Here is a 25,229-nt window from a genome sequence, read left to right on the forward strand (position 1 = left end):
CCAAGACAGAGATGTCTGTCACAGTCCGAGCCAAAAGTGAAAGTGAGCATTCATCTGTGTGTGAGGGGGGGGAGGGGTAGCTAGCTACCACTCCCCTACCACCCGCTAACTAGCGCGGGGGTAATACACCCTCGTTAAATTCTAATGGCTCGCCATTTCAGCTGCGCTAAAAGGTAAACCCAATGTAAATAGCGTGGTTTGTATTTCGGTTACGGAACAATTAATTTTTAAAGCTGGTTTTTTTGCATAATTGCAAGAGGTCTAAGTTACACTGTAATACATTGCAAATCCTTCCTTACGAAAGAACGTAGAGACAAAATTAACTAAAAAAAAAAGATGACGGACTGAAATTAAGTCACCTTGATTATAACCTTGAACAAAAACGTAACCTTGATAATTAAAAATTCTACCATGACAATTGTAAATTAAAATGTAACCTTCACCACACAAAAGTCTTGAAATACCAGCGGGAATACGGAGAGAACCCTTATTTTCAAAAAGGTAATCATAACCATGCCAAGAATTTCCTTCCTTTCTACATCAATCTCATTTTTCTCTCTGGTATATATGATAAAAACTTACTGATCTTCTGTTTTGAAATCTTGGACCACCAAATGCTTCAAACCCAGCACCGCCTGCTCCCGGACCAATAATGGTAGACAAATCAGAACCATTCAGTAGAGGATTTTCTGCCCCACCAACACGAGAAGGATCGCTGTTAGCTTTCTCGTTACTGAAGGTACGCCACTCAGAGCCTACATCTATAACCCTGTAGAGAGTGAAAAATAAGCATAAGAATTACAAGAAAACTACAGATGAAAGACTACGAACATCCGAGGCATATTCATTTCAGTGCTAATCAATTACAGCAATGCGTATCTCACAGCAACAGCAGACAATAAAGGGCTACCTATACTCCATTTCTTTTAGCAAGGCATATTTGCACCGACTCGCAACGGTGCCCCTTTAGCTTGGAAAAGTTTCCTGATTGCTGACTGGTTGGACAAGATAATTCTAACCAATCAGCGATTAGGAAACTTTTCCGAGCTAAAAGGGCACCGTTGCGAGTCGGTGTAAATATGCCTCGCTAAAAGAAATGGACTACGTATAGTATGATTACCTACAATTTTATCCTTCACTGCCAGTAATTGATACTCGGTATACCAATATAGCATGAATTATTATCAATATTAATGAAGGATACGAAGACAAGACATTTAGATGCATTTGGAAAAGCTACTATAACACTTTTCCAGTTTGGCTTTTAGTGAGAATGGGAGGAACACAAAGCAACCAATAAAAGAGTACCCAGAGATGAACATCATTACATCCGCCAACAAAGTTGGAAAGTTATATTTTTGCCCAGGTTTGTCTATTTGTGGACAACTTCCTGGCCACAATTTTACTCATTGAGTAGTGAAACTTTCAGGAATTAATTGTTATGTTGAGACGTGGAAGTGATTCAATTTTAAAATTCAAGAAGTCCTAAGTCAAAGGTCAAGTTTGAGCAAAAGGTGGACCGAATTAACCCTAAGGAAAGCTGGTTTCGAGAAATAAGCTGCCGTGGCGGAGGTCTGGACTCTCAGAGTGTTTTTTTTAGTTATTATTATTATTATTGTTATTATTATTATAACTATTATTATTATTACTACTAGCTAAGCTACAACCCTAGTTGGAAAATTAGGATATTATAAGCCCAAGGGATCCTACAAGTAAAAATAGCCCATAGAGTTAAGGAAATAATGAAATAAACTACATGAGAAGTAATGAACAATTAAAATAACATATTTTAAGAACTGTAACAATATCATAATACAGGGTAACTACAAAAGACTTATTTCAGCCTGTTCAACATAAATACATTCGCTGCAATTCTGAACTTTTGAAAGATATGTATCAGCCTTGAAAGGACTTGATTTGACTTATAAAAGAAAGTTATTAGTAAAATATGTACGAGATCCGTGAAGCACACTGAATATTTCTCGTCATCTTACCTGTCTCCAACTACAAGGCCACATTCTGAGCAAATCTGGTCTCCAGCACGATAATCTTCGATAAGATGTGCATCTGGATGCTGAGGACAGCACACTTCATTGAATCTTCCCCTGCTGCAAAAAAATAATAGTCCATATTTTACCAGCTTGGATGTAGTAACAATATATTTCTTTTTCCTTGTGAAACCAAAAATAATAGTAAAATCATATGGAAATATAATCATTGCTGATAAATATTCTATCGTTCAGTACAACAATAAGAAGTATAAAAAATGTATGCTGTATATCAAATAATGAACAGCCTCTACAATGCTTCCAAAAGGCTCAAATCACCGACACTTCTTTTCTAGGATAGTCTCTACAAATGTACATTACAATAATACAGTATGTACAGTATTATAAATTTCAAAATGCAAATAAATAATATAAAGCACTGGACAATAAAAAAGATTCTTAAATGGTACGGTCTACAAAATTATTTGCAGCAAATAAAATATGAGAATACCAGAATAAAGTACTGTACCTGCAAACCTGCCCTAAACATACAATGAGATATGACAAATTTCAAAAGTAATTTCTATTTTATCTAGCAATACAAACCAGAGTCATTTAATTAGGAAGATTATTTCAGCACTCAGCTGGAATCAGTCATTAAAGTCGGATGACAAGTGGTTATCCAGCTAGTGAGGGTGCAGGCCAAGGAGCCACATAGCCATCACTTCTGACCTTTCAACGAGGGCTAAGAGGTGGTATGGTCATGTCATGAGAAGAGATGAACAGTATATTGGGAGGAGAGTGAGGGAAATGGAGGTACAAGGAACGAGAAGGAGAGGGAGACCAAAGGGAAGGTGGGTGGACTGTATCAAGGATTACCTTTGATCAAAGGGATTAACCGGTGATGAGGTGTGGGACAGAGGTAGATGGAGAAAGCTGACCAAAAACATCGACCCCACATAAAAGTGGGAAAAGATGTAAACAAATAAGAAGAACGAGGACTAAGAGTGGTGGTTGAGGAGGGAAGTTGGATTAGGATTAAAGGACTAAGGTTTGTGTGGCTAGGGAAAATACAAATTACGTTAAGAATTTGTCATTTGTTCCTACAAGTCAGGCAAACCCTACCCCTTTAACTAGGGAGACTCCCAGCTTGGTGGGTTGGAAGTCCACTGGAACCCAAACTGGAAGGTTCACTTTCTTCCCTGAAAGTAATCAATACTTGATCTCAGGAGAAGCAAAACAATGACACCCACAGCTCCCTTCCTTTCATATGGGACTGATAGGACCCTAGCAGTACAAGCACACATGCCACCGTTGTCTGCTCATGGCTCTCCGGCAGAAGAGACACGGTATCCTGCACCGACGAGTTCTGCAACTCCCAACACCACCTCCGGGGTAACCTGTCTGAGAAGCGTAAAACTTGTGGGCTCTTCAAAACCAAGTTAGCCCACAGGTGACTGCCTTCCCACACAACAGCATAAGACTCTTGTACTTCTCAAAAGCCTCAAATGTCGACAACCTCGTTGGCTTTGCAAAGACCGTTACAGCTCCTGACTACTGGTCAAGCCAGAAAAATACATGGAGAAAGGCTAAGGCCAAAGCCTCTATGGCCGCCTACCCAAGAGGTCGAGAACGACTTCCCTTTCACCTTGAGACTCTACAACAAGAACTCCATCAGCATGCACACTTGACGGATCATCAGCAGAAGTGTAGACACAGTGTTCTACGTCATGTAGAATCTAGAGAGAAGGGAGGAGGCAGGATCTTGCTTGCCCTGCTGGATCTGAATGACTTCTCAGATCCTCAGCTCTGTTTACTCCTCTAATCCAGGGCCAAGTCCTTTAGAACCAACCATGGCAACTCCAACGAGGGTTTCAATCCTTAAGGGGCCACAAATTGTCAATCAATGTCTGATGTCCTCCCCTAGGTGGTGCCACGGTTGCTCCCTCAGGACATTATACTCTTCAAAGAAATTCTCAGACTCATGGTAGTCTACTTCAGCTGCCTCTGGATAGCAGCCGGAAGTCCTCAAGACATCCTGCCCCCAAGCATCCTCATCCCTTACCAAAGCAGCATGCTCCGGAGACTCAGCGACTACACCCTCTCACCACGAGTACGACAATTCAGTCTCAAAAGACAGAACAGGAAAAATTATCGTATGGGCTGACGAAAATCCAGCAGGCCAACAGCAATGGGAGGAAAACTGGCATGGGAACCCGCATAAGCAAAAGTACCAGGTACAATTCTTACTGCAACTCAGAGTAGAGGGGTAACAACGGCCCTGGGCTCCAAGGCATACTTCCTGAGGATCGATTCAGGGCATATGCAATGGGGACACTGCAGTAGTTGGATGACGGATGTCGAAACACTTCAGATTCTTATACTTCCCACTCCCCAAGAAAAACTATCTTGACTCTTCCTACACCAGCGAGGCCAAAGTCAGAGTACATGACACTACAATGTAGGAGTTACCGAGGTCAGAGCAAGAACAGCTAAAACCAAAGTACAGTCAGACCTCCTACTTTGCAAGGGTTAGGTAACAGAGATGATGTTTAAAATAAATATGAGACACTTTCCAGTCATGCAAATAAAACAACAAAAAGGTACATACACCTATATAAAATCATAAGACAAACAATGAGTACAGATGGATAAATTACTGTATATCAACAATGTTGTGCAAAAATTGGTATGCGATCTCAAAGTCGTGCTTTTGCTTTTGTATGCGATCTCAGTAGCGATCTCACTTCACGGAGAAGCAAGAACCATTAGTTTTTCTAAAAAAATATACACCAGGAATAATTATCTAAGAAATAAGACAGTAATCAATCATTGATGTTAGCATGCGCTGCTCAACAATTCCGCTTGCCAGTACATACGGAGATTGATGTTTTTATTTTTTCACGAGCAAAGAGAGCCCACAGCAAAGCAAGAGACATTAGATTTTCTATTATTCTTGTTTTTTTAACTATTAAAACAATTACGATGGCATACCAAAGCAAAAGAATTATTTCTGAGATTGCATACCAAAACATCTAACATAAACAGTAGCCCTTCCCATGTTGCTATACGGTAAATTATATTTACAACTTTTAAGGAATGGGGCACTATAACTGGGTTATTTAAATTCTAAAATGGTATTTTCATTATAAAATAAATTTTTGAACATACTTACCCGGTAGTTATATATATAGCTTATGTCCCCGACATCAACGGCAGAAAATTCGAAACTCGCGCCAATCACCGATTGGATAGCCAGGTGTACCACCCATGCGCTCTAGCGAGGTACCTAGGAACCATTCCAGGAACCCTCATATATTCCATGCCTCTAGTCTCTTAGAGGGGAGGAGGGTGGGACTTTAATTATATATAACTACCGGGTAAGTATGTTCAAAAATTTATTTTATAATGAAAATACCATTTTTAAACATAAGACTTACCCGGTAGTTATATGTATAGCTGATTAACACCTTTCGTGGAGGGTTAGAGACAGCTAGTATATCTGGAATTTTTCTCAAGAGTTATTGAAACAAACTTAAGGGTTCGTACCTGATAAGGAAGCTGACTTCAATGATTCTCTGTCTCATTATGTCTGCTAGCCTTATGAGATCCAGCGATCCTCCCAGGGGGCTGAAGATCCATAAAACAAATAAAAGTTCCAAGAGAAGAAAAGGTTATTGGGATTATGGGAACGTAGTGGTGGATCCTTCACCCACTACTGCACTCGCTATCACGAATGGTCCCATAATGTAGCAGTCCTCATAAAGAGTCTGGACACGATTAAACTAGTGTGAAGTGAACACAGATTTATTCCCCCAAAAGGTTGTGTCCATAATGCTCCACAACAATCTATTCTGCTTGAAGATCATTCAAGTTGTTATAGTACTAACCTCATGCGTCTTGACCTTAGAAACTTGAGGCCAGTCTCATTGTAATGTGTATGAGCCTCTCTTAAGAGTCTGATGAAGAATGAAAGGACATTCTTGACATCTGAAAAACGAGGGCTTCTTAATCGAGCACCAAAGAGCTTTCGACTTGCCTCGCAACCCTTTCATACTGCCTGGGTAGAACTTCAGGGTTCTTACTGGACACAGGACTCTCTCCAACTCCTCGCTAACCATATCCAAAAAATTCGGAAACTCAAAAGCCTTAGGTCAAGGTTGAGAAAGGCGGTCTTTCCTGGCGAGAAAGCCTAACTGCAATGAGCAGATAGCTCCGTTATCTCGAAAGCCAACGTTTTACTAAAACGTATTTATTAACTGATTCTTTTAGATGTCACAAGACTAACAAGAAAAATAGTTTTCATCGAGAGGTCCTTAAAATGAAGATGAAAGCAAGTGCTCAAGTTTGTCACTCATAAGGAACTTCAGGATTGAGTCCAGGATCCAAGCTGGTGAATCCTGGTTGTTTGATGTTACAAACAAGTTGAGAAATTCCTGTAGGACTTCATCAATCGAAAGGTCCAAGATACTGTGTCTGACAACAGTCGCTAACACACACCTGTATCCCTTAATGGAAGAGGATGAACAAATGAGCTTCCTTCTAAGGTAAAACAGGAAGTCAGCAATCTGAGTTGTAGAGATACTGGAAGAGAAAACAGAGTTGACTCTGCACCATTCTCTAAAGCCTCCCATTTGGATTGATAAATCCTGACGGTAGAAGTTCTTGTTGCTCTTGTAAAACACTTAGCTGCCTCTTTCGAAAACCTCTATTCCTGTGAGGTTTCAAAAGGTTGAAGGTAGCTAAAAGAAGAGCTTGGAGACTAGAAAGGTAACTTTCCACGAGAGGTTGTTTGAGTAAAACTACTCTTAATGGAAGACTTCTAGGAGAGTCCACCATCCATTCCAGTATCTCTGTAAACCATCCTCTTGAGGGCCAAAAGGCGGCCACTAAGGTCACCTCGTCCCTTCGTGCGACACAAAGTTTTGTGTCACCTTGTAAAGGAAATAGAACGAGGAAAACGTACACATCCAGATTGGACCAGACTAACAGGAAAGCGTCTATGTGGACTGCTTCGAGATCTGGCACTGGAGAGCAATCAGTTTCTAGTCTCTTTGTCTGTTAAATCACGAATAGGACTATACAAGAACGACACCAAAGTCGCCACAGATTCTTGCAGATTTCTCGATGGAGTGTCCATTCTCCAGCTGAGACTGTTCTGCCATAAGTTCTTCTCTTTTTAAAGAACCTTGTTAGAAGGAAAACATTCTCCTAAGCCCAGATGAGAAGACTCCTCTCAGTCCCGTAAAGGAGCCTCGAGTGGGTTCCGTCTTGCTTGGCAATGAAAGCCAAATCTGTGGTGTGATCGGCATAGACCTGCACCACTTTGTTCCAAACTGATTCTTCAAAGCCTTTTGAGAGCCAACAGTTCTTTTGGGTGATGAGGAAGCTCCTCTGATCCTCTGTCCAAAGTCCCGAAGCTTCCAACTGTCTAGTGTTGGTCCCACCCCGAATCCGAGGTAACGAGACACAACACAAGGTCTAAGATCCTCTGTTCAAAAGGAGTGACCTTCTGTAAGTTTGACTGGATCGAACCACCACTGAAGGCAACTTCTTATGGCATCCTAAAAGAGATGCATATTGACTCAAGACCTTCTCCTTGTCCCAAAATGATTGAGGTTGAAATGGAGAGAATAAACTTGACTCTGCATCACCATCCTTAAATAAAGTATTTTCTGTGATGGTGTCAGAAGATCTAACGGAACTAGTGACGTTGTGTTTATCAGGATACATCTATTAAGGTCCTGACTCCTGGCGTCAAGGAAACCCAGATCACCGCCTATGTCGCCGCGTTGTACTAAGGCTAGACGCTCGACAAAAAACTTTTGTGATCAAAGAGATCGGAACTAAGACGTCCTTGATCTCGACATTCGATTCGACTAGTGTCACCACGAAGTCCGAGGTTCTCATGTTTAATGTCATGCCTCCTTCTAGATCTCCAACGTCGAGTGTCCTGAAAGACAGGGCGCCGAGCGTCCTGTAAGACGTGGCGCCGAGCTTCCTGTAAAACGTGGCGCCGAGCGTCCTGAAAGACGTGGTGCCGAGCGTCCTGAAAGACGTGGTGCCGAGCGTCCTGAAAGACGAGGTGCCGAGCGTCCTGTAAGACGTGGCGCCGAGCTTCCTGTAAGACGAGGCTCCGAGCATCCTGTAAGACGTGGAGCCGAGCTTCCTGTAAGACGTGGAGCCGAGCGTCCTGTGAGACGTGGCTCCGAACATCCTGGAAGGTGTGACGCCGAACGTCCTATAAGACGTGGTGCTAAGCGTCCTGGTGTCAGAAGAGACTCGTCTTGATGACAGGAATACGCAATTCTTCTGAAAGGTTCAAAGTTATCTGAAAATCCTTCATGAAAATCGTAAGAAAGAGCTCTGGTAAGTCAATCATCCAGATACAGGGAGGATCTGATGTCTCTTGAGTGCAGTATTCTGCTACATTAGCAAAAGTTTAATTGCAAAGCCTGCCTCTTAAACTCCTCTCTAGATCTGGGAGAGAGATCTATTGGAGCTAAAACTAAAGGAGGTTTCCCTATGAAAAGAAATTGTAGTCCTCCTTCAGAAGATGTACTGACCAAAGGTCTGCTCCCCTCTTCTCCCAAGATTGCCAGAAGTTATGTAGTCTGGCTCTACTGCCTGAAGGCGAAAACAGTCATACTCTGCTTCGCCTTGTGACCAGGCTGACATGAGACTTTAAATAGTTCATGATTTCAATGTCTCCATGGAGAACTTTGACTTCTGAACGAAGGCATTGAGAGCAGTTACATCCAGGACCGGATAAAAGCCTCCCTCTCCCAAAAGAGAGACATTTGATGTTGCAAAGATTGTTTTGAAGAGAGATCTTATCAGAGATACTAACAAAGGAGGTTTCACTAGGAAAAAGATTTCGCATCCATCCTTTAGGAATAGCACGGACCTCAAAGTTATCCTGCCCCATTGTCTGGAATCCTTAAGAGACTCAGTGATCCACCCAGGGGGCTGTAGAAATCTCTGTGGGGCTGCCACAAGGTCCTCGACCTTAACGTGGTTAGACCTCCACCCTTGCTATCCCGGAATACCTGATAAGGAAGCTGGCTTCATGGGTTTATATGCCTCATTTACCTGAATTCCTTGAGAGACTCAGCAATCCACCCAGAGGGCTGTAACAGTCTCTGTGGGGCTGCCACAAGGTCCTCGACCTTAGCGTGGCTAGACCACCACCCTATATGACATATCTGTTTTAGACGTTGTTATGACGTTGTTACTGTTTTAAGAATGATTTATTGTTAAATTATCCTCATAATTTATTTAACTCCTTCTTTCCTTTCCTCGCTGGGCTATTTTTACCTATTGGTGCCCTTGGGCTTAAAGCATCTTACTTTTCCAACTAGGGTTGTAGCTTGGCTAGAGATAATAATAAAAATAATCTCGTACCCCAGATACAAGATCTAGAGGCCAGGTTATTCAGAGGAAAAAAGAACGCTGTCTCTCCTTGGTCCTTCCAAGACTCTATATACAGTCTCCTATCATCCTTAAAGCTTCATTTATGACCAGGTGTAAATTCAGAGGGTGGCGAACGTGAATCAACAGGCATAAAATAATTTGGAAACTAATCATAAAAACTTTCATGAGTTTCTAAATCAACTGAAGCACGAAAGGAATAAGGATCTTCTCCTTCTGAGAATCTCAAATTCAACAGGAGAAAAGTGATCACCAATGTCTTCTACTGACAAAGATCTTGTAAGACGTGGCGCCGAACGTCCTGAAAGACGAGGTGCCGAGCAACCTGATAGACTAGGCGCTGATCGTCCTGAAAGACGTGGCGCCGAGCGACCTGAAAGACGTGGCGCAGAGCTTTCTGAAAGACGAGGCGTCGATTGTCCTGAAAGACGTGGCGCCGAGCGTCCTGAAAGACGTGGCGCCGAACGTACTGAAAGACGTGGCGCCGAGCGTTCTGATAGACGAGGCGCCGATTGTCCTGAAAGACGTGGCGCCGAGCGTCCTGAAAGACTTAGCGCCGAGCGTAAAATGATCTTCATTACGTCACTCGGCGGGTTCGGTTCATCAGAGGGTTCTCATGGCCGACTGGCGCTCTGGAATAAAAACCGTGTCTATGTTGGTTCATAAGCATTATAGTATTGCTATTATCAGCAAATGTGATGCAATGCAAGACTCTAACAGCAATGTTAGAAGCTTAACATCCAACGCTCTTTGCTTTCCCATGGCAAGGGCAAGCATTCTTGGGAATGTCAACGGGAATGCTCAAGAGGACGTCTACTCGTGAGCTAACGCCTCTCGTTTCCTTTGGCCGATCGACATTCCTTCTCCCAGGGATTGGGGAGCTTGGAGGAGGTCTAAGGCTAGGAAAAAACGTCCACTGTGCTGAATAAATTCACTGCACTAATTTAGCACTGAAACATGATATTTTAATTATAAAATAAATTTTTGAATATACTTAGCCGGTGAATATATAATAGCTGCTGCTCCAGCGGCTCGACAGAAAACACACACAAAAACTCGCGAGCGATCGCTATGAAGGTTGCGGGTGTGCCCACCAGCGCCAACTATCGGCCAGATACCACACATGCATGTAAACAAGCCTTCAATTCTTCTTGTCCCGCTGCGTCTCTATTGGGGAGGAAGGGAGGGCCTTTAATTTATATATTCACCGGGTAAGTATATTCAAAAATTTATTTTATAATTAAAATATCATTTTTAAATATTTAACTTAGCCGGTGAATATATAATAGCTGATTCACACCCAAGGCGGTGGGTAGAGACCAGAGTTAATTAAGTTTACAGCGTATATGCTTAGAGTTTTTGACAGTTATCAATATAACAAAACCCAAATATATAGGTACCTGGTAAGGAAGTTGACTTAGACGATTACTCTGCCTTGTAAGTCTGTCTTCCTCACGAAGCCCAGCGATCCTCTTAGGATGCTGAAAGACTCCCAGGAGCTGAAGTATCAAGGGTTGCAACCCATACAAACAGGACCTCATCAAACCTCTAATCTGGGCGCTCTCAAGAAATGACTTTGACCACCCGCCAAATCAACCAGGATGCGAAAGGCTTCTTAGCCTTCCGTACAACCCAAAAAAACAATATTAAAAACATTTCAAGAGACAGAATAAAAAGGATATTGGAATTAGGGAAGTGTAGTGGTAGAACCCTCACCCACTACTGCACTCGCTGCAACGAATGGACCCAGTGTGTAGCAGTCCTCGTAAAGAGTCTGGACATCTTTTAAGTAAAATGACGCGAACACTGACTTGCTTCTCCAAAAAGTCGCGTCCATGATACTTTGCAGAGATCTATTTTGCTTGAAGGCCACGGAGGTTGCTATAGCTCTAACTTCGTGCGTCTTAACCTTAAGCAAACATCGGTCTTTCTCATTCAAGTGAGAATGAGCTTCTCGTATTAAAAATCTGATAAAATATGACAAAGCATTCTTTGACATAGGCAATGATGGTTTCTTAACTGAGCACCATAATGCCTCAGATTTACCTCGTAATGACTTAGTACGAGCTAAATAGAACTTAAGAGCTCTAACAGGACATAATACTCTTTCCAGTTCATTGCCTACGATCTCTGATAAGCAAGGAATATCAAAAGATTTAGGCCAATGACGAGAAGGCAGTTCATTTTTGGCCAGGAAACCAAGTTGAAGAGAACAAGTGGCTTTTTCTGTAGAAAAGCCGATGTTCTTACTGAAGGCATGTAGTTCACTGACTCTTTTAGCCGAGGCCAAGCACACTAGGAAAAGTGTCTTGAGAGTGAGATCCTTCAGGGAGGCTGAATGTAATGGCTCAAACCTGTCTGACATGAGGAACCTTAGGACCACGTCTAAGTTCCATCCAGGAGTTGCCAAACGACGTTCCTTAGAGGTCTCAAAAGACTTAAGGAGATCTTGTAGATCTTTATTGTTGGAAAGATCTAAGCCTCTATGCCGAAAGACCGAAGCCAACATGCTCCTGTAGCCCTTGATCGTGGGAGCTGAAAGGGAGCGAACCTTTCTCAGATGTAAGAGAAAATCAGCGATTTGGGCTACAGAGGTACTGGACGAGGACACAGATGCTGACTTGCACCAGTCTCGAAAGACTTCCCACTTCGACTGGTATACTCTAATGGTAGAAGCTCTCCTCGCTCTTGCAATCGCACTGGCTGCCTCCTTTGAAAAGCCTCGAGCTCTTGAGAGTCTTTCGATAGTCTGAAGGCAGTCAGACGAAGAGCGGGGAGGTTTTGGTGTACATTCTTTACGTGGGGCTGACGTAACAGATCTACCCTTAGAGGAAGACTTCTTGGAAAGTCTACCAGCCATCGAAGTACCTCGGTGAACCACTCTCTCGCGGGCCAGAGGGGAGCAACCAACGTCAACCTTGTCCCTTCGTGAGAGGCGAACTTCTGCAGTACCTTGTTGACAATCTTGAATGGTGGGAATGCATACAAGTCCAGATGAGACCAATCTAGGAGAAATGCGTCTATGTGTATTGCTGCTGGGTCTGGGACTGGAGAGCAATAGATTGGAAGTCTCTTGGTCATCGAGGTTGCAAAGAGGTCTATGGTGGGTTGACCCCAAGTCGCCCAAAGACTCTTGCACACGTCCTTGTGGAGGGTCCAATCCGTAGGAATTACCTGACCCCTCCGACTGAGGCAGTCTGCTAAGACGTTCAAGTCGCCCTGGATAAACCTCGTTAACAGGGAGATGCCTCGATCTCTTGACCAAATGAGCAGGTCCCTTGCGATCTCGTACAGCGTGAGGGAGTGGGTGCCTCCTTGCTTGGAGATGTATGCCAAGGCTGTGGTATTGTCGGAGTTGATCTCTACCACTTTGTTTCGAAGGAGACTCTCGAATTTCATCAAGGCCGAGTGGACTGCCAAAAGCTCCTTGCCGTTGATGTGCATGCTCCTCTGACTTGAGGTCCACAGACCTGAGCATTCCCGACCGTCCAGGGTCGCACCCCAACCCAAATCCGACGCGTCTGAGAATAGTACGTGGTTTGGGTTTGAACTGCTAGGGAAAGTCCCTCTCTCAGACTGATATTGTCGTTCCACCAATTCAGGCATGCCTTTACTGGTTCGGAGACCGGGATTGAGACCGTCTCTAACGTCTTGTCCTTTTTCCAGTGAAAGGCTAGATGGAACTGGAGAGGTCGAAGGTGTAGCCTTCCTAGCGAGACAAACTGCTCCAGGGATGATAGAGTTCCTACAAGACTCATCCAATTCCTGACTGAGCACCGTTCTCTCTTCAACATCAGTTGGACTTTGAGCAGGGCTTGCTCTATTCGGGTGGCAGACGGAAAAGCCCGAAAAACTGGACTGCGAATCTCCATCCCTAAATACAGTATAGTTTGGGATGGAATCAGCTGGGACTTTTCTAGGTTGACCAAAAGTCCCCATTCCTTGGTCAGATCCAATGTCCAATGAAGATCCTGCAGACAGCGATGACTGGACGAGGCTCTGAGAAGCCAGTCGTCCAAGTACAGGGAGGCTCGGATTCCTGATAAATGGAGGAATTTTGCTACATTCCTCATAAGCCTCGTAAACACGAGAGGAGCAGGACTTAGGCCAAAGCACAGGGCCCGAAACTGGTATACCACATTTTTTAAAACAAACCTCAGAAACGGTTGGGAATCTGGGTGTATAGGGATGTGGAAGTACGCGTCTCTTAGGTCGAGAGAGACCATCCAGTCTCCCTTTCTGACCGCTGCTAAGACTGATTTCGTGGTCTCCATGGTGAACTTTGTCTTCGTAACAAAGACGTTGAGTGCACTGACGTCTAGCACCGGTCTCCAACCTCCTGTCTTCTTCGGGACTAGGAAGAGACGGTTGTAAAACCCCGGTGATTGAAGGTCCGAGACTTTCACCACCGCTCCCTTCTCTAGCAATAGAGACACTTCTAGGTTTAGGGCTTGTCTCTTTGACTCCTCTCGGTACCTGGGAGAGAGGTCGATGGGGGAAGTCGCTAGAGGAGGTTTGCGTACAAATGGAATTTTGTACCCCTCTCTGAGCAACCGAACAGACTGTTGGTCTGCGCCCCTCTTCTCCCAGGCCTGCCAGAAGCTCTTCAATCTGGCTCCTACTGCTGTCTGAGGCTGTGGGCAGTCAGACTCTGCCACGTGAGAACTTGGCTCCTCTCTTCTTTCCTCTCTTTCCCTCGGCACGAGTACTTCCCCTGCTGGGAGCTCTGCCACGAAAGGGCGGAATAAATCTGGACGCCGGAGTGTCGATCCTGGGTCTAGCAGAAAAGGATGTAGAAGGAGTCCCTTTGCGAGCAGAGGACGCCACCAAGTCATGGGTGTCCTTCTGCACGAGTGAAGAAGCTATGTCCTTAACCAATTGTTGCGGGAACAAAAACTTTGATAAGGGAGCAAAGAGCAGTTCTGATCTCTGACAGGGAGTAACTCCTGCCGAAAGAAAAGCGCAAAGGGACTCTCGCTTCTTTAAGACTCCCAACGTAAAAGAGGAGGCGAGCTCATTGGAACCATCGCGGATGGCTTTATCCATACAGGACATAATCAGTAAGGAGACATCTCTATCAGCCGATGAGATTTTCCTACTTAAGGCTCCCAAAGACCAGTCAAAGAAGTTGAAAACTTCAAAGGCTCTGTATACGCCTTTCAGCAGATGGTCAAGGTCCGAGGAGGACCAACTAATCTTCGAGCGTCTCATGGCTAGGCGACGGGGAGAGTCTACGAGGCTTGAGAAGTCACCCTGGGCAGAGGCAGGGACTCCCAAGCCGAGAACTTCTCCCGTGGCATACCAGACGCTCGATCTAGACGAGAGCTTTGACGGAGGGAAGGCAAAGGCCGTCTTCCCAAAACTCCTCCTGGTTTCCAACCAGTCGCCTAAAAGTCGTAAAGCTCTCTTGGAAGAGCGAGAGAGCACTAGCTTTGTAAAGGCTGGCATGTTAGCAGGTAAGCCTAGAGCAAACTCAGACGGTGGCGAACGAGGAGCAACAGTGACGAAGTGATCGGGAAAAAGCTCCTTAAAAATTAACATGACTTTCTTAAAGTCCATTGATGGAGGAACCGTTCTAGGTTCGTCTACATCCGAAGGATGATCATCATGATGAGGGTCAGCAACGTCCTCATCTGAAGGATCATCATCTGACAACTGCTGAGTAACAAGCAAAGGGGTTGGCAATGCTTGACACGCAGAGTCCACACGCACTGGTGCATTAGTAGCAGTCCAGGACGCTACGTCATGTAACTGCTTAACAGCTTGTGAACTGTCAACAACAACAGGAGCGGGAGGACGCTCGACGTCAACTCGAGACTGTTTTGACTGCCTAGACTGAGCAGTCAAAACAACTCTAGACTGCGGTGGTTGACGCTCAGCGTCAAAACAAGTCAACTCCGCTGGTTGGCGAACGTCCTGAACGTCAACAAGAGCATTAGAAAGTGGCTGAACGTCCATATGCGGCTGAAAGTCAACACGTGACTGCATCGAGTGAGGCTCTACAAAGCGTGACTGACGTGACTTAGTAACGCCAACGTCAACAGGACGAGCAAAGGCTCGTTTAGGCGGCTGAAGGCCAGGATCTCGATGAGATAAGCAGCGAGGATCATCGCGAACCTTATCGGCAGAATAGTCTTCCATAAGGGAGGCGAGCTTAATCTTCATGTCTTGCAGTACAACCCATTTAGGATCAACGGGAATGGGTGCGGTAAACGTCGGGGTTAACGTCTGAGACGGCACAACCTTGCCTACACCAAGACTCTCTGAGCCTGTGTAACGTTGTTGCTTAGGCGGCGAGCCGTCTTCCGATGACTGCAAAGGGTCAGAGCTGTCCCAATGGCTACAGCCAGGACGCTGGACCTGTCCTGAAGGGACCGACTTTCGCTTAAGGGGCCTAGAAACCTTGCTCCACGGTTTCTTATGCGAAAAGCCTTCGGATGACGAGGAGAAAATGGTCTCTCTCGTCTTATGGTAGGGGCGATCTTGGTGAGACACGCCTGATACCATAGAGGGAACATCTGTTCGCTGATCAAGGCCTCTCGAACCCATAAGTCGTACGACATTACTTCTCCCCTGGGCTTGGGAGCTTGCAAGAGGTCTCGGACTAGGTGAACGACAGGCACGAACAGACGAACCTTCGGTCGCAACACTGTTCACAACACTTTGCGCACTAATCACTTTCCCACGATTTTCCGCTGTGGCACTCTGACACTTAAGCTCTTTAACGTCAGCCATGAGTTGATTACGATCTGTTGCTAACGATTCAACTCTTTCACCCAAGGCATTAATGGCACGTAACATGTCTCGCATCGATGGTTCCTGAGTGCCAGTAGGGGGTTCAGGCACAACCACTACAGGGGAAGGATTAGGTTCAGGGGCATGTGGAGAGGAAAAATCTACTGACCTAGAGGAACTCCTCCTTACCCTATCTCTCTCTAGCTTACGAGAATACTTGTCGTATTCGAGCCAATCGAATTCCGAAAGGCCCACGCATTCCTCAACACCGATCTCCTAATTGACAGGTTTTACCCCGACAATTAGAACACACAGTATGTGGGTCGAGAGAGGCCTTTGGAAGACGCCTATTGCAATCCCTAGCATTACACTTACGAAATCTAGGGGCTTGTGAAGCGTCAGCCATTTTGAATTAGTCAAAGAAAGTCCAAAAAATAATCCAGTCATCAACAATTAAATCTGTCCAATAAAGAGTTCAAGAGTTTAAGTTGAGGAAAAACACCTGCACTGCGAAAGCTCAAACCAAAATGAAGTACTTCACCAAATATGTTGAGAAAACTCCAGGTTATACAGCGAGTATTGATACGTCTTGTCATCAAGGTCGACAGAGAAGAATTGAAGGCTTGTTTACATGCATGTGTGGTATCTGGGCGATAGTTGGCGCTGGTGGGCACACCCGCAACCTTCATAGCGATCGCTCGCGAGTTTTTGTGTGTTTTCTGTCGAGCCGCTGGAGCAGCAGCTATTATATATTCACCGGCTAAGTTAAATATTTAAAACTAAACATTGTAAATACACAACGGGGGGGAATCTAAACTGTAATTTTTGTAAAAATGAGGAAGAAGAATTGACCCATTTTTTGTTTTGCCATACGATAGAAAAGAAAGAAATGAAATAGAGCTTCAACAACCCTACAAGGAAGCCCAAGAGAAAATAATAGGATAATTTTTATTCAGTGAAAGAAATTTTGAAAAAAAAATATTAAACCTGATGTGGAGGAAAAGACAACAGTATAAGAGAAAGATAAATTATAGAGGAGCTGATGTAAAGGCTATACCTCAACCCCGAACCTGAACCCGAGCAATAGCAATACATAGGCAGATATTTGGTTCATCAGGGCTGCCACGCACATAGAAAATGAGAATACTTCCTAACCCTGCCTCTCATTATCCAAATTTAATTATGAGCATTTATGTGTATGTTGGTCCACCAAACTAATATGATATTTTAATTATAAAATAAATTTTTGAATATACTTACCCGGTGAATATATAATAGCTGCAACTCTGTTGCTCGACAGACACATACAGTAAAAAACTCGCCAGCGATCGCTATACAGGTTGCGGGTGTGCCCACCAGCGCCAACTGTCGGCCAGATACCACTCTCGATGTAAACAAAGACTCAATTTCTTCTCATCCCACTGCGTCTCTATTGGGGAGGAAGGGAGGGTCGTTTAATTTATATATTCACCGGGTAAGTATATTCAAAAATTTATTTTATAATTAAAATATCATTTTTAAATATTTAACTTAGCCGGTGAATATATAATAGCTGATTCACACCCAAGGAGGTGGGTAGAGACCAGAGTTAAATATGTTTACATCGTATAAGCTAAGAGTTTTTTATTTCATTTTGGCAGTTATCAATATAACAAAACCAAAATAAATAGGTACCTGGTAAGGAAGTCGACTTAGACGATTACTCTGCCTTGTAAGTACGTCTTCCTTACGGAGCCCAGCGATCCTCTTAGGATGCTGACAGACCCCCAGGAGCTGAAGTATCAAGGGCTGCAACCCATACAACAGGACCTCATCAAACCCCTAATCTGGGCGCTCTCAAGAAATGACTTTGACCACCCGCCAAATCAACCAGGATGCGAAAGACTTCTTAGCCTTCCGGACAACCCATAAAAACATTAAAACATTTCAAGAGACAGATTAAAAGGATATGGAATTAGGGAATTGTAGTGGTTGAGCCCTCACCCACTACTGCACTCGCTGCTACGAATGGTCCCAGTGTGTAGCAGTTCTCGTAAAGAGACTGGACATCTTTCAAGTAAAATGACGCGAACACTGACTTGCTTCTCCAATAGGTTGCGTCCATGATACTTTGCAGAGATCTATTTTGCTTAAAGGCCACGGAAGTTGCTACAGCTCTAACCTCGTGCGTCTTAATCTTAAGCAAAGATCGGTCTTCCTCACTCAAGTGTGAATGAGCTTCTCGTATTAACAATCTGATAAAGTCTGACCAAGCATTCTTTGACATAGGCAAGGATGGTTTCTTAACCGAACACCATAACGCTTCAGATTGGCCTCGTAAAGGTTTAGTACGAGCTAAGTAGAACTTAAGAGCTCTAACAGGGCATAAGACTCTTTCTAGTTCATTGCCTACGATCTCCGATAATCTAGGAATATCGAAAGATTTAGGCCAAGGACGAGAAGGTAGCTCATTTTTGGCTAGGAAACCAAGTTGCAGAGAACAAGTAGCTTTTTCTGACGAAAACCCGATGTTCTTGCTGAAGGCATGAAGCTCACTGACTCTTTTAGCCGAGGCTAAGCATACCAGGAAAAGTCTTAAGAGTGAGATCTTTCAGAGAGGCTGACTGCAAAGGCTCAAACCTGTCTGACATGAGGAATCTTAGGACCACGTCTAAATTCCACCCAGGAGTAGCCAAACGACGCTCCTTAGAGGTCTCGAAAGACTTAAGGAGGTCTTGCAGATCTTTATTGTTGGAAAGATCTAAGCCTCTATGCCGGAAGACCGAGGCCAACATGCTTCTGTAGCCCTTGATAGTAGGAGCTGAAAGGGATCGTACTTTTCTCAGGTATAAGAGAAAATCAGCTATTTGGGTTACAGAGGTACTGGTCGAGGATACGGAAACTGACTTGCACCAGTCTCAGAAGACTTCCCACTTCGATTGGTAGACTCTAATGGTAGACGCTCTCCTTGCTCTAGCAATCGCACTGGCTGCCTCCTTCGAAAAGCCTCTAGCTCTCTCGAGAGTCTTTCGATAGTCTGAAGGCAGTCAGACGAAGAGCGTGAAGGCTTTGGTGTACCTTCTTTACGTGTGGTTGACGTAGAAGGTCTACTCTTAGAGGAAGACTTCTGGGAACGTCTACTAGCCATCGAAGTACCTCGGTGAACCATTCTCTCGCAGGCCAGAGGGGAGCAACTAACGTCAACCTTGTCCCTTCGTGAGAGGCGAATTTCTGCAGTACCTTATTGACAATCTTGAATGGTGGGAATGCGTAAAGATCTAGATGTGACCAATCTAGGAGGAAGGCATCTATATGTATTGCTGCTGGGTCCGGGACTGGAGAGCAATAGATTGGAAGCCTCTTGGTCAGCGAGGTTGCAAAGAGATCTATGGTGGGTTGACCCCAAGTCGCCCAAAGTCTCTTGCACACATCCTTGTGGAGGGTCCATTCGATTGGAATTACTTGACCTTTCCGACTGAGACAATCTGCTAGGACGTTCAAGTCGCCCTGGATGAACCTCGTTACTAGGGAGATGCCTCGATCTTTTGATCAGATGAGCAGGTCCCTTGCGATCTCGTACAAAGTCAGTGAGTGGGTACCTCCCTGTTTGGAAATGTACGCCAAGGCCGTGGTGTTGTCCGAGTTTACCTCCACCACCTTGCCTCGAAGGAGATTCTCGAAGCTTATCAAGGCCAGATGAACCGCCAAAAGCTCCTTGCTGTTGATATGCATGCTCCTCTGACTCGAGTTCCACAGACCTGAGCATTCCCGACCGTCCAGCGTCGCGCCCCAGCCCAAGTCCGATGCGTCCGAGAAGAGAACGTGGTTGGGTATCTGAACTGCTAGGGGAAAACCATCTCGTAGGCTGATATTGTCCTTCCACCAAGTCAGACAAGACTTTATCTTTTCGGAAATCGGGATCGAGACCGCCTCTAGCGTCTTGTCCTTTTTCCAGTGAAGAGCCAGATGGAATTGAAGAGGACGGAGGTGTAGCCTTCCTAGCGAGACAAATTGCTCCAGGGATGACAGCGTCCCTACCAGACTCATCCACAGCCTGACTGAGCAGCGTTCTTTCTTCAGCATCTTCTGGATGGAGAGCAGGGCTTGATCTATTCTGGGGGCCGACGGAAAAGCCCGAAAAACTCGACTGTGAATCTCCATCCCTAAATACAGAATAGTTTGGGATGGGACCAGCTGTGCCTTTTCCAAATTGACTAGGAGTCCCAATTCCTTGGCCAGATCTAGAGTCCAATTGAGATCCTTCAGACAGCGATGACTGGAAGAGGCTCTGAGAAGCCAGTCGTCCAAGTACAGGGAGGCTCTGATCTCCGATAGCTCGAAACTGGTACCCCACATTCCTGTAAACAAACCTCAGAAACGGTTGGGAATCCGGGTGTATAGGAATGTGGAAGTATGCCTCCTGAAGGTCGAGAGAGACCATCCAGTCGCCTTCCATAAATGCTGTCAAGACAGCCTGGTAGACTTCATCGCGAAGTTTGTCTTGACAATGAACACATTGAGCGCACTTGCCTCTTACTTACTCCTGCAGTGAACATGGCTGCCAAATCATGGAGCCATCCCTGAGGGACTTGTCCCTGCAGAGAACGTGGCTGTCAGATCATTGGAGCCATCCCTGAAAGCCTTGTTTATGCATGACATAATTGTACAGCAAAACTTCAAAGGCTCAAAAACAGCTGTGAAGTTGACCTGGAAAATCTTGGAGCGTCTCCTGGCCAGGCGCCAGGGAGAGTCTACGAGATTTGAGAAGTCTATCTGGGCAGAGGCAGAAACTCCCAAGCCGAGAACTTCTCTCGTGTCATATCAGACTCTCGCTCTATAAGCCAGTTTAAAAGAAGGGAAAGCAAAGGCTGTATCCCCCAAACTCCTCCTGGTGATAAACCAGTCGCCTAGCAAACGTAAAGCTCTCTAGGAGAGCGAGAGAGCACTAGCTTATAAAACAACGGCTTCGAAGTAGCTAGGCCTAGTGTAAGCTCTGACGTTTAGGCGAACGAGGAGCAGCAGTTACAAAAAGATCCGGACAAAGATCCTTAAAAATCAGCATGATTTATTTAAAGTCCATAGAGGGCTAAGCAGCTTTAGGCTCCTCTCCGTCTGACAGAGTCCTCAAGGGAATATCAGTAGGAGGGGGAACAGCAACTTCCTCATCTAAAGGAACCTTGTCCGATAATAGCTGAGTCTCAAGCAAGGGAGAGACCTACCGTGGTGGCAATGCTTTACAAGCAGAGTCCACACGCACTGGTGCATTAGTAGCGGACCAGGACGCAACGTCAAGTAACTGCTTGACAGTCTGTGAACTGTCAACAACAACAGGTGCGAGAGACCAGGACGCAACGTCATGTAACTGCTTGACAGTCTGTGAACTGTCAACAACAACAGGTGCGTGAGGACGCACAGCGTCCACTCGAGACTGCTTTGACCGCCTAGATTGAGCAGTCAAAACAACTCTAGAATGCGGAGGTTGACGCACAGCGTCAAAACAAGTCAACTCCGATTGTTAGCGAACGTCCTGAACGTCAACAAGAGCATCAGCAAGTGGCCTAACGTCCAAATGTGGCTGAAAATCCACACGAGACCGCATCGAGTATGGTTCTAAACAACCTGACTGACGTGACTTAGCTACGCCAACGTCACCAGGACGCACAAAGGAACGTTAGGTTGGCTGAAAGCCAGGATCTCGATGAGATAAACGGCTAGGCTCAACGGACTAATCGGCAGAATAGTCTTCCATAAGGGAGGCAAGCTTATTCTGCATGTCTTGCCGTACAACCCATTTAGGATCAACGGAAATGGTTGCGGTAAGAGACGAGGGTAACGTCTGTGACCGCAAAACCTTGCCAACAAAAAGACTCTCGGAGTCTGTGTTACGCTTTTGTTAGGCGGCGAGCAGTTTTCCGATGACTGCATAGGGTCAGAGCTGTCCTAATGGCTACAACCAGGACGCTGGACCTGTCCTGAAAGGACTGACTTTCGCTTAAGGGCCTCGAAACCTTGTTTCAGGTTTCTTATGCGAAAAGCCTTCGGATGACGAGGAGAAAATTGTCTCTCTCGCCTTATGGTAGGGGAGATCTTGGTAAGATACACCCGATACCATAGAGGGAACGTCTGTTCGCTGATCAAGGCCTCTCGAACCCATAAGTCGTACGACATTACTTCTCCCCTGGGCTTGGGAGCTTGCAAGAGGTCCCGGACTAGGTGAACGACAGGCACGAACAGACGAACCCTCGGTTACGCAACACTGTAACACTTTGCGCAATATCACTTTATCACTACGATTTTCTGTTTTGCACTTATTTCACTGAAATCGAAACTTTAAACTGATTTCTACCTGAAGCACGCAATTCTACCCTCATCAAAAGGTAGTAAATGCGAAATCAGTCGTATAATGCAAGCACATTAATACCAGCAAAAAACAGTAAACATCTTTTAAGATAAAAAAAAAAAATCAGTGACAGGGGAAGAGACTAAACACTAGTTCATTCAAAACTACGTTTTCAATCTCTCACCGTACATTGCCTGGGGACGAGAATAAAACTAAAAACGTTTTATCCTTTCTCCCCGTACAGAGACTAGGGACGAGAGTAACTCGAGAACAACGTTACCCGCTTGAACGGAACGTTTTCTCTCCTCTCTCTCCCTCCGTCTCTATCTCTCTCTCTCTCTCTCTCTCTCTTGATTTCGCACCTAAGAGAAGAGCCCAATTACGTTTCGTCAAAAAAACATGTTATTTGACCAAAGGAAAAAACTGAAAGGTTTTTCAATTAAAAAGTTCCTTTAAAATAGAATTTAAAACATTTAAGCTTTGAAAGAAGAATGAACAAAACGTCAGAATCGATTTACTCTTTCTGCAAAGTGAAACCGTGATACTCTCTCTCTCTATCGTAACGATAGAGCGCAAACTGCGTAGCATAAATAAACTAAACGTTAGTTCATCTTTGAAAACAGTACGAAGACTATTCAAAGAAAATCTTTCATAAAATATTTATTAAAAATATTCATTTAAAAAGTTTTAAATCATTAGCTCTTTAAAAGCTATTTACAATTGAAAGGGCTCAACGTTGTTTAACTTCGGTTTCCAAGTTAGGACCGCCTACTCTCAGGAAAGGTCGCATATAAACAAATCATTAAAATTTAATTTTTTTTTGTTTATTATAAATGGAAAGTTAATCGAAGAGGCCTAATAAAGGCGGTGAGATATAAAATATATAGAGGAAAATCTATAATTAATTTATAACGTGATAAGATAATTGCTAAAAGTCTAAACACACTTCCGTCTAAGGGAAGGGTCGGCCATTTAAAAGTCAAAGAAAGTCCATACTCTCTTTGTCATCAAAAATTAAATCTATCCAAAAACGAGTTCAAGATTTAAGATGAAGATAAAACACCTGCACTGCGAAAGCTCAAACCAAAATGAAGTACTTCACCAAATATGTTGAGAAAACTCCAGGTTCTACAGCGAGTAAAAGTACGTCTTGTCGACACGTCGACAGAGAAGAAATTGAGTCTTTGTTTACATCGAGAGTGGTATCTGGCCGACAGTTGGCGCTGGTGGGCACACCCGCAACCTGTATAGCGATCGCTGGCGAGTTTTTTACTGTATGTGTCTGTCGAGCAACAGAGTTGCAGCTATTATATATTCACCGGCTAAGTTAAATATTTAAAAGTACATTGTTCATTTACTAGTCTTTGTTCGGCATTGGCTCGCAATTTTATATTACAGAATCTCTTTACTCCCCTACGCTGGCAAAAGGTACGGAGCCTTTGTATATCAGCGGCCAGTTCCTTACGCTTGCATGGAGAATGTGAATTTTCTTCCCATTTTCTGTGGGAAGATGTTCTGCAAAATGTCTACACAAGAACACCACACAACTTAAACTTCCCCCACCTAACCTAACCTACAAGGCATATCCTTACATAACTGACATGGGTTGTAATGGACCCCTGCGATCCCCCTTCAGACTGCCGTATTCTTAGCCAGCCATCATCATGCATACAGATGGCGGTAAAGTTTTGAAAAAGTAGTTTTTTTCCAAGATTACATTTCCCTGTGATACAGTACAATAATAACCAGATAGCTGCTATCATACATACACCACAAAAGTAGATTTCACTACGCATGTTAGTCGTGTGAGAGAGTATTTTGATGGAAACACACCCAGTGCAACTACATACATACTACTCTACCCAAAATTAATAAGGATGATCTTAAGATTTCCAAAGTTTAAATAGGAAGTACTGTATATGGAAGCGACTGTTTAAAATACCTAAATAGAATTTGGTGTATGCCAAGGTTGGCCCCCTTCTGTTTTCAGTGTCAAAAAATTCAATTTACGAATTCTGACCAACAATAGGGTCTTGGCGGCCATTGAGATTCTGGAGCCTATAAGGTAACCTTTTGTCTCAGCTTACAGTAACTCTCATCCCAAGCTTAAGTCATCGTTATTAACGAACAAATTAACGGATGCAATTCCCGCTTTTATATGTCTAGATATTGCTTTCACAAAACGGTTCGGAAGCTAATTCGAGAACCATTTTGGGCATAACAAAGAACATTTAGCGTTATCAACAACTGTTGCTTAAGCCTAAAATTACTAATCTGGAAAAGTTCAGAAACAAGGCTCGTTTACTGGTGCTTTGTACAGTGTGTTATCTGCACAAACTACCAATGTCTCTAATATACTTCAACAAACTCGCAGGTGAAAATGACATGTAATTCCTACTCTTTTTACCTAAATAATAAAACACAAATTTCGCAGACATACCTTGCAGACGCCATTTTTGGTATGTAGGATTGTTCTTTTCAATCAAACTGAAATTAATATCAGTGAGTCTTTGTAAAACTTATTCACATAATACAATATAACTGTAAGATTTCGATTATATATTTAGTTTTTTAATGGATTTGTTTATTAAACAAGAATGTATCTTTATGGAGGCGTAAGAAGGTTAAAAGCCAACTTTTATCGAGTAGTGAACACATCCAAACATTTGCCCTTCTGTCTTAGATTCGAAAGTATTTTTGATAAGAAAACACCTTCACAACAATCACATATATCACATTTTATCCAAATTCATAAC

General features: G+C 44.0%; 1 protein-coding gene across 1 annotated transcript in view; it reads right to left on the reverse strand.

The window, feature by feature from the left end:
* LOC137648917 (transcription initiation factor IIB-like) overlaps positions 1–24,954 on the reverse strand; it is a 44,028-nt gene extending 19,074 nt beyond the window's left edge. Inside the window, exons 1-3 of the mRNA XM_068382105.1 lie at positions 24,914–24,954; positions 1,995–2,108; positions 583–769 (exon numbers count right to left, since the gene is read on the reverse strand). Coding sequence (XP_068238206.1) covers positions 583–769; positions 1,995–2,108; positions 24,914–24,927 — 315 coding nt within the window. The 5' untranslated portion in view covers positions 24,928–24,954. The remainder of the gene's footprint in view (positions 1–582; positions 770–1,994; positions 2,109–24,913) is intronic.
* Positions 24,955–25,229: the final 275 nt, after the last annotated feature.

This window comes from Palaemon carinicauda, chromosome 10, assembly GCF_036898095.1.
Source record: "Palaemon carinicauda isolate YSFRI2023 chromosome 10, ASM3689809v2, whole genome shotgun sequence".
Classification (NCBI taxonomy): Eukaryota; Metazoa; Arthropoda; class Malacostraca; order Decapoda; family Palaemonidae; genus Palaemon; species Palaemon carinicauda.